Source organism: Otolemur garnettii, unplaced genomic scaffold (assembly GCF_000181295.1).
Source record: "Otolemur garnettii isolate 467f Iridium unplaced genomic scaffold, OtoGar3 scaffold00017, whole genome shotgun sequence".
NCBI classification, from domain to species: Eukaryota; Metazoa; Chordata; class Mammalia; order Primates; family Galagidae; genus Otolemur; species Otolemur garnettii.
In genome coordinates, this window is record NW_003852412.1 from 29,086,898 (window position 1) to 29,097,447 (window position 10,550).

Below are 10,550 nucleotides of genomic sequence, written 5' to 3' on the forward strand. Positions count from 1 at the left end.
AAGCAAGACAATTCCAGGGAATTTTATTCCCCGTTGTCCCCACACCCATATTCCCTGTACAACAAGATGGTGTATATACTTCTTCCAGAAAAGTTCTTCAACACCTGTCCACATATCCACCCAACAGGTTTGATCGGCATGATGCGTCCTTGCCCGGTTCTTAGCGCTTAGCAGGCTTGTTGGCCTGGGCAATGCCTGTCCTACTCTGCCCTAGGCAGGGGTTGAGGGTAGCCTTCCACTTGGGAAAGCTAGCAGGACAGAACCTGAAGCTCACTGCTGGGATTCTTTGTTACTGCACAATAGGCCTCTGAGAACTTGCTACAGAATCTTCTGAAATCACTCTGGTAGTGACAGGAGGAAGAATGTATCTGGAGGCACAGCAGAAAAAAGAGATGGAAAATGAGCCAGACCAGGAAGTATGGCAATGTCGGTTGAATTTTGTCATGAATTTTGCAGTGAGACCTCAAATAATGGATCATCTGGGAACAAAGATTCCTTTGAAAAGAATTGGCATGTGCTTTAAAAGAAATGCTTCAGTTATGATGCCAAATAGAAAAAGAAATGCCAACTGTTAATTCAGAAAGACTTCTGAACAGATTGTTTTTGCTTTACCCAGTGTCTAAGTTGAACCCAGACAAACCTGTAAAGCTTTGTTTGTCCTCTTCACAGTCCCGACCCTTTCCCTTCCCCTTCTGTCTGCTTAGTGCTTCAGATGACCACAAGTTTCCCACCATCAAACCTGGGAAGAACTTGACACATGGAGACTTGATTGACTACCTTGGTATGTTTTGGTGTGGATGAATTGAGATAACCCAAACTTCATTCCAATTCTAAGTTCTTAAATTTAATTGTAGCTAGACCACTTTCTTCGGCACATGTAAAGCTGCAGCTGGAGGGGAAAGGGTGATCTTCCTCAGAGGCTTCCACTGGCATGTGGAGTCTGCCACAGCCCCAGCTCTCACTTTGTCCCTAATCCACCCTCCACCACCCCACCCCTGCTTCTCCCAACCAAAGCAGCACCTGCTTCTCTCCATCACAACTCTAACGCTTAAGATAACTATGCCCTTAATATTTGGAAAGCTCAATCCATTGATGGAAAAAAAATCTTCTCAGACAATGAGGAACACACACTGGGAGTCTGTGAGATAATGAAACACTTCCTTTGCTCTGGTGAGATAGTTAGCCCTCAGGGCCTGCTGCAGAGGGCACTGGCAGGCCCCTCCCTCTCTGTTCTTTCTCCCCATTCTCCACCCCGACTTTTTCTTTTCCATCAGCCCATTCCAATGTCCTATCTCCCAACTAGTTTCATCTAGTTCTCTTTTTAGTAGTTCTCTCCATTCTAAACAGCCTATAGAATTATGAAATCTGTGAGGAAAAACATTTTTCAGGCTAGTATTCACCATACTTAAAATATAACCAACTTTGTCTATTTTGCCTTTTTTTGTCTTTTCTTTTTTTTTTTTTTTGAGACAGAGCTTCAAGCTGTCCCCCTGGGTAGAGTGCCGTGGCTTCACTGCTCACAGCAACCTCCAACTCCTGGGCTCAAGCGAGTCTCCTGCCTCAGCCTCCCAAGTAGCTGGGACCACAGGCGCCCGCCACAACGCCTGGCTATTTTTTGGTTGCAGCCGTCATTGTTGTTTGGTGGGTCCGGGCTGGGGATTCGAACCTGCCACCTTAGGTGTACATGGCTGGCGCCTTAGCTGGTTGAGCCACAGGCCCCGAGCCTTTTTTGTCTTTTCTTAATGATCTTTCCCCAGGAGGTGGAGTAGTGAAAAATGACAAGGGGTTATAGAAAAAGAAAATTATTTTACATTTGTGACTTTTCTTCTGATATTTTTGTTTGTATTTAATTATATTTTATGCCTACATTCTTATACATCTTATGTTATTTCAGATAATAAAGTTAGATAAATGAATAACAGTGTTGGTGGTTCCCTTCCTTATTAATTCCTGATAGTTCATCATGGAGTGCCCAATATTTCAATTAGCAAGCAATTAAAGGACCTACAAATAATTGTATAATAGTTGTATAGATTTATTTGTATTAAAAGGCTTTTATATAGAAAAAGAGAACTTTTGATTTACACATGGCTTTGAGGAAAATGAACATTTCACACAATTCAGGTGAAGGCAGTATAAGCTCAGGATAGAAATAAAGAGAATTTTGGGTTCACCCAGATATAGATTTGAATATCAATGTTATCCCTTACCAGGCTGTGTAACCTTGGGCAAATTACATAAATTTCTAAACTTTTATCTTTTAAAAGATGATAATACTTAATGGAGCCTACATGCTCAATAAATGGCAGATTTTGTTAAATATATAATACATTGCCATTTTGCTTTTGGAAAATTTGCAAAACTTGGGTAAAAATCATACTGCTGAGTTCACATGGATTTCAGCCTGATTTATTTGCACCAGACTGGCTGGAATCCTAATAACTTTCTCAACTGGATCTACTTCAGACTCAATTAGTATGGAGCTATATTCCTAACTTAATGTATAAGCAACCAACTCTTGAAACTGATTTGCCACATGGTACTTATTTCAGAATTGTTGGTCCCAGATCAAAGATTTGGTCCAGAAGCTATAGCTGTGCCCTTCAGAAATCAACTCCCCCCTCCACAAACTGTTGTAACTCATACAACTAAGAGAGAAAATCAGACCCCACTTCTGATGCAATTAATCAATAAGAATTTATTGATAATTTGATACACCTGCAGGGGGCTGTTGTTGTGGCCAACAAGCAGCCCTGAATGACAAATTAAGGGGGCTTATATACTGTAATTTCTGGTGAAGCAAGAGAGCTTGAACAAAAGCCAAAATATTGCAATTAGCATAAGGTGACCAGATTTTAACATTGGTAAAGCAGGACATCATTGATGGGGGGTGTGGGGGTGGGGCGTTCTTAATTAAAAATTTGGTTTATATAGAACAACAAAAATTTTCATAGAATGCAAAAATAGTATTGTAATATATATTTTTTAAATTTCAACGTAAGTACAATTTACAAATATAATACATTAAAAAATATTATGTATAGGGCAGCACTTGTGGCTCAAAGAAGTAGGGCACCGGCCCCATATGCCAAAGGTGGAGGGTTCAAACCCAGCCCTGGACAAAAAAAAATATATAGTATTATTTTATTCTTTGGCATATTTCTCATTTGAGTGAATTTTTTTTAGTAGATTGCTGTCATTGTTTAAAAGGTCATGAAAATTTTCACAAGAATTTGTTAAATTATATTTCACACATAAAATGGCTTTCAAAGTCTCAACACTTAATTGTGATTTTTCTGATATCCACACTTTATTTACCATAGAAAAAAACGCGTTCATTCACAGCATGAGTTCCTGGTAAGGACAGCACGTATCCCACAATTTTTTGTGCATTATTATATGGAACATGGTTTGTTTCAAAATGATGAAATATTTCTAAACATTTGTTCTCTATTGTGATTTTTGCTGATGCCCAAGAGTTAACCTTTTCCTTGTCAATATATTTTTTAATAATGATACCTCGTAAGTCCTAAGTGTCACTTTCAAGGCCAGCACTAGACTTTTTTCTGCCACTATAAAATATAAATAATACAAGTACTGTCTGCTAAATTCATGAAATAAATAAATTACTTACCTAAATTATCTGAATAGCTGATTTGTTGACATCACTTGTTTAACTAGTACTAGCACCCAGTACATTGTGTATCGTCTAAGAGACAGTTACAAAATGTTTTCGTGGTTGTCAATGCCAAAAAATGCCATTGTTCATTAAGAACAATGGTGGTTGAATTCTAACAACTGATCAACAATGCGAATTTTGATAAGCAGTTCTTGATAATCAGTTCTCAACAATTATTTGTTATTATTAAAGTTTAACATTATAAAATTAACAAAAGTAATATAAAACTCATATCCTGGAGAAATAGCCACATGGCAGTGTTGGGACCAGAATTGCCACTGAGAGACCACCACACACATGTAAAGACAAAAAGTGCTTTATTTTGCAAGCATATACCTAGGCCACTCTTCCTTCAGCATGGATGGAGGAAGGGCGACCCCCTGGTGAAGTGAGCTGAGGTTTTTAAAGCACATAAAGGAATTTCATCGGGTTTTTTGTTGGGCTGGGCTGTTATTGGCTGAGCTTTTTATGGTTAGGGACCCTCTAGAGAGGGGGAGGCTACTTGTTTGTTCCAGACAGTTTGGCACCTTCTGAGCTAACTGTCCTTGCCTAGAAGGGAGGGAGGGAGCCAGTCTCCTTCTGATACCGATTCTACCTCAGTGACCTTGCCCAGGAGGGGAGTAGGGAGTTAACATTAGCCTTTTCATTTCCAAATGAAGTTACATTAACCTCTTCATTCCCAAATGGAGTTACATTAACCTTTTCAGCACCTGTTCTCTCCTGCTGTTCCCTAGCTTGTTGTGCATTCTTTCCAAAAATCCAGACTTTTTTAAAACACCACAGGATGCAGGACAAATTGTTAAAAATTAGGACTGTCCCACCAAAAGCGGGATGTTTGGTCACCTTAGATTAGCACAACTCAGCAACTCAGGGGTCACAAGGTAAAGGTACATGCATTAGCTCATAACAACTTAGCACAACTCAGAGGTCACAAGGCAGGGGTACATACATTAACTCATAAGGGGTTACACAACTCAGGATGGGAGTACATGCTGATTTAGCTTATATAAGCAAATCACATTGGGGGTTACAAAATTCAAAGTGGGGGTACATATTACCTCATGGTCATTAACTCATGAATCACAAGATGGGGGTCACATAGTTCAACATAAGTTGAGAAAGTTTCCAAAGAACTGGGGACTTTCCACCAAGGGCTTTTTCTGGCATCAACCCCTCCCTTCCTTTCTTTCTTATCTTTAAGCTTCTCCACCCTTGCGGGGGCTGGGACCAAGAGGCTCAGGAGAAGTCTCAAGGGTAGGGGGCTTGTTCTCCACTGGTCTTAGTGGGGAATCAAGGGGTCTGGTCATCACCAAACCAGTTCTATTGGTCCCATCCTCCAGCTCACAGCAAGCTTTGAAACTGTGCAGGAAGTATTCCCAGTGCCTAGGACAGTACTTTTACATTGTAGGCATTCCATAAATATTTCCTGATAAATGCAATCAAACCTGTTAGTTATGTCTGAGGTAGGGTAAAAATTTTTATCACTAACAAATTTGTCAGGGGTCAGTTAACAGATATGTAAATGCAAGACACCTAAGATATGGCTACATGCATGTGCAGACACATAGATAGGCACTCATGTTTATTGAACATTATGGGAAGAAAACATTTTTATTCACAAAGCACTGCATTTTTATTTATTTATCCATCCTGTGAATGCTGGGTGATGTGACATGTCCTAACAATTCCATATGAGTTCAATAAGGACTAGAAAACATACAGTGAAAATGTTTTTCTTGGCTCAGCGCCTGTGGCTCAAGCGGCTATGGAGCCAGCCACATACACCTAAGGTGGCGGGTTCGAATCCAGCCTGGACCTGCCAAACAACAATAATGGCTGCAACCAAAAAATAGCCGGGCGTTGTGGTGGGCGTCTGTGGTCCCAGCTACTTGGGAGGCTGAGGCAGGAGACTTGCTTGAGCCCAGGAGTTGGAGGTTGCTGTGAGCAGTGAAGCCATAGCACTCTACCCAGGGGGACAGCTGGAGGCTCTGTCTCAAAAGAAAGAAAGAAAATGTTTTTCTTGATTCTCTTTCTGCTGTTTTGGGGAATGGCACTGCAGGTGGTAACTATGAACAGTCTATTCTATATGTCTGAGAATAGAAAAGGTGTGTGTAACAGGTTAGAGGGGTGGTACTGATAAATCACACACAGAGTGAGATGTGGTCGAGAGCAAAGACAGTATGTGTAAAAAGATTTTCATGCTGATTTTTTAAAACCTCTAAAATTAAAAAATAGCTATATATTAAATTAATTACATAACCACATGTAAAAAGGATTTATTTCAAGTAGATTTAGAACACAGTACAGGGCAAGGACAATGACAAGAAACTAAAAAGACATTTTAAATTTCCTTAGGTCATTTTTTTGTTGGTATTAATATTTGTTTTGTTATTGGAAGTTATTTTCCTTGTAGTGCCACCTAAACACATTATTAAGTTAATACTATTAGCAATTAAGAATGTTACTATAAAAGAAAAAAAAGACCCAATTAGAAAAATCAAAGAATAATGTAAAACGCTATAACGTTAAACAAAATCGAGAATAATCATTATGAACTCATCATTTTTTTTTTTGAGACAAAGTCGCCCTGGGTAGGGTGCTGGGGCATCATAGCTTACAGCAACCTCCAACTCTTGGGCTCAAGCCATCCTCATGCCTCAGACTTCCAAGTAGTTGAGACTACATACAGGTGCCAGCCATAATACCCAGCTAGTTTTTTCGTATTTAGTAGAGATGGGGGCTTGCTCTTGCTCAGACTGGTCTTGAACTCCTTAGCCCAGGAGGTACACTGTGGTGGGCTCCCAGAGTGCTAGAATTACAGGTGTGAGCCACCACGCTGGGCCTGAACTCATGATTTTTAAGAGTCCTTTTTTTTTAGATGCACAGACTGATATGAACTAGGATCATGGTGAACCCAATACAAGAAAAACACCCAAGTATCTAAATTCTGGACTGTAATAACCTTCCCCACCACAATAAACCAGGACTCCTTGAAGAAATGGCTAATACCAGATGTGGGACAGGAGAAGTGCAAGGTGAGCCAAGGAGATCTCATGTCAGATAGGCAGGAAGTTTCTAAAGATTAATGAAGTCCTATTTAAAGGAAACAGAGGCCAGCTTCAAGTGGTTCCTACTCCTTACCTGTGATGATTGGACTTTACATCGGAAGAATCAGGCCACCATCGTGGTAATCCAGTGGCCAATATTAGCATCACTAATTTTGGGACAAACAGACATCATGCTATTTTGTGTTTCTTAATGTAATACGTATGAAATATGTGCCATCTATGATTTATTCTAGCCAAAAATGTTCTCACTTTATTTAACTTCTAGGTCTATCTTTCAGTTTTCCCAAAATATAGGTGACACAGGAGCAACCTAAATCAGTGATTTTCAAAGTGAAGTAGATAAATATTTTAAAACAACAGACAGGTAATATTTTTGCTCTATTTCTAAATATTATACAGTCAAAGAAAACTGTGTTTTCTTTTTAAACCTTCTGGTTTTCCTTTTAAGGAAGTTTTCCAGCTCCTAATTCATTCATGTAGTCTCTTAAGTTTTTTCCTCTTTCCTTTCTTTAGAAATTAATAAATTCAGAAGTTTTCTTTTTAAAAAATTTTCCTTTTATTGATTTCCTTGTTGTTTTTTCTTTCTATTTCCTTGGGGTTTTTTGTTTTTATTTAAAATTTCATTCTTTTTTTATTGTTGTTGCTGTTTTTTTGAAATGGGGTCTCTTTCTATATCACCCATGCTGGTCTCCAACTTCTGGACCAAGGAATCCTCTCACCTCAGTCTTCTGAGTAGCTGTGACTATAGAGGCATGTGCCACTGTGCCTGGTTAATTTTTTAAAAAGCATGTTAGAGATGGGGTCTTGCTATGTTGCCCAAGGTGGTTTTGAACTCTTGGCCTCATGCAATCTCTTCCCCTACTCCCAATCTTCTAAGTAGTCTTCATTTTTAAAAGGCTTTTATTTTCATCCATCTAAATATGGATTGTTTTAGTACCAAGTGCTACATACCTTACTGTATGACTGTACCTACTACAGTCACCAGATGGCCAAGGGGAGTTCTTCAAAGTATGCAGGTATGCAGCCTTAGAAGGAGTTTGTGAACTTAACTGTCATACCTCATATGTGTATTAACACACACAGATAAATATTGGGGACCACCCCTGTGCTTTCTGTTCTGTTCCTTGATCTATCTGTCTCCTTCTATGGGCTTAAGTGATTCTCTTGCCTCAGCCTCCCATGCAACTGGGACTACAGGTGCCCGCCACAAAGCCTGGCTATTTTTTGGTTGTGGTTGTCATTGTCGTTTTGCAGGCCAGGGCTGGGTTTGAACCCGCCAACTCCAGTGTATGTGGCTGGCACCCTAGCCTCTGAGCTATAGGCACCAAGCCCTGATCTATTTTTATAAGCCACAGAATTACCAACTTTTATATTTTATATATGATAATTTACATATTAAAATATTCTCCTCTGGGGGCTAGTTTTGGTAATTTATATTTTACTAGAAAATCTTCTTATATAAGATTTTCAAATATGTTGCCATAGAGCTGTATGCAATTCTTAATCTTCTGTATCTATGTTATTTCAATTTCATATATTTTTTCTCTTTTTCTTTAATCTAGGCTCAGAATGAATTTAAGATAAGTACAAAGTTCCCCCCACCCCTTTCGCTTTCTTTTTTGAGACAAAGTCTCAAGATGTTGCCCTGAGTAGAGTGCTGTGTAGTCACAACTCACAGCTACCTCCAACTCTTTGGCTCAAGCGATTCTCTTGCCTCAGTTTTTCTATTTTTAGTAGATACAGGGGGAAGGGGCTCTCACTTTGGCTCAGGCTGGTCTTGAACTCATGAGCTCAAGCAATCTCCCCCCATCCTTGGCCTCCCAGAGTGCAAGGATTATAAGTGTGAGCCACTATGCCTGCCCAAAGTTCCCTTATTTTTAATTTCACTAAAACTGACCTCAAGCAGTCCTCCTGCCTCAGCCTCCTTGATTTTTTCTAAAAATACGTTTACCCTTATTAAAGTACTGAAAGCACTCTGAACACATCTTTCACTTTATCCTGGAGATTTTTAAAAGAAGAGTTATTTTCAGTGCTTCCTTTGATCCCCACTTTGGTCCAAGGGTGATCTGAATTATGTTTCACCATTTACAAGTAATTAAGATCTGATACTCTATTAGTATTTATTTCTACATATTTGGCTATTAGATCTAAAAGATAATATGGTCTGGCTGGCCTTGGGATCTTGGTTTTGAAGATGGCCCTCAGCTTGGCCCTTTTACATCTGTAACGCTGGAGACTGGCAGAAGGCTTACTGCTGCAATGTGATAAAGCACGTGCGAGTGCTTTCTCACTGGAAAGTGCCTTTCAAAATTTCCTTCTGGGAGTTTACTTTTAGGTTGAGGGGAAGATGGACCCTGCAGCTTGTTGATCCTGAAAATGAGAGAACAGGAATATCCTTGTCCTCAGGACTATTCAGAAGTTGACTGGTTTCTTCAATCTCTGCTAATTGAGTGTAGAGACACCCTTGGGAAGATGGCTGTTGTAGAGGAACCACATTTGAACTGCTTTGTCTCACTCATAGATTTGAGAGGAAGTACAGCAAACTGGAAATAAAAGCAAAATTAAAGAAACAAAACTGAGATCTGTCAATCAATAACATGGCGCCTGTGTCTGGCAGAGCCGGTGTGAGACAAGACAATCCTTCCCCGTTGCCCGGATAATCAAGAGTTTTGGCCCAACCTTTGAGCACACACCGGGATAGTGAGGAGCCAGACAAAAAGCACAGACTATGGCGCTGAAACGGATTAATAAGGAACTTAGTGATTTGGCCCGTGACCCTCCAGCACAATGTTCTGGAGGTCCAGTTGGGGATGATATGTTTCATTGGCAAGCCACAATTATGGGACCTAATGACAGCCCATATCAAGGTGGTGTATTCTTTTTGACAATTCATTTTCCTACAGACTACCCCTTCAAACCACCTTAGGTTGCATTTACAACAAGAATTTATCATCCAAATATTAACAGTAATGGCAGCATTTGTCTCGATATTCTAAGATCACAGTGGTCTCCTGCTTTAACTATTTCTAAAGTTCTTTTATCCATTTGTTCACTGTTATGTGATCCAAACCCAGATGACCCCACTCCCTAGTGCCAGAGATTGCACGGATCTATAAAGCAGACAGAGATAAGTACAACAGAATATCTTGGGAATGGACTCAGAAGTATGCCATGTGATGCTATCTTAAAGTCAGAATAACCTGCATTATAGCTGGAATAAACTTTAAATTACTGTTTAAAAAAAAAGATAATATGGTCTATAAAATCTTTACTTTTTCTCACTTTAAGGTTCTCTTTGTGGCCAACTACATTTCAATTTTTCATACATGTGTTCTAAGTAATACAAAAGAAATGTATAATCTCAAGTCAAAGAATGTAAAAATGCAGTAAATTGAGTTGATTGATTGTATTATTCAATTCATTTATAGCCTACTAACCTTTGCCTGCTAGGTAGTTAGCTTTATAGCCTACTAACTTTTGCCTGTTAGGTAGTTGTATAGCCTACTAACTTTTGCCTGCTAGGTAGTTAGTTTTATAGCCTACTAACTTTTGCCTGTTGGGTTCCACAGTTTGTGTTTCTATCTTGTTTTCTTTGTGTTCTTCACTGTTTTTGTATTATTTCAAGTGCTCACTAGGTGGTGGAACTCTCCTACATTGGTAGTGAGAATGTAAATTGAAAAACAATCAGTACCACCAAGCACATTTGAAAATACACATAGCCGCCTCGGGGCCTGTGGCTCAAGTGGCTAAGGCGCCAGCCACATACACCTAAGGTGGCAGGTTCAAATCCAGCCCGGGCCGCC

General features: G+C 39.6%; 1 protein-coding gene and 1 pseudogene across 2 annotated transcripts in view; one reads left to right on the top strand and one right to left on the bottom strand.

Moving 5' to 3' along the window:
- Positions 1-140, bottom strand: part of SPATA9 (spermatogenesis associated 9) — a 30,332-nt gene extending 30,192 nt beyond the window's left edge. The window contains exon 1 of the mRNA XM_003785988.3: positions 80-140. Coding sequence (XP_003786036.1) covers positions 80-140 — 61 coding nt within the window. The remainder of the gene's footprint in view (positions 1-79) is intronic.
- A 9,209-nt stretch (positions 141-9,349) lies between these two features.
- Positions 9,350-9,924, top strand: LOC100941646 (annotated as a pseudogene). The gene has a single exon (XR_153259.2). The product of XR_153259.2 is annotated as a ubiquitin-conjugating enzyme E2 D3 pseudogene (transcript).
- The last annotated feature ends 626 nt before the right edge of the window (positions 9,925-10,550 follow it).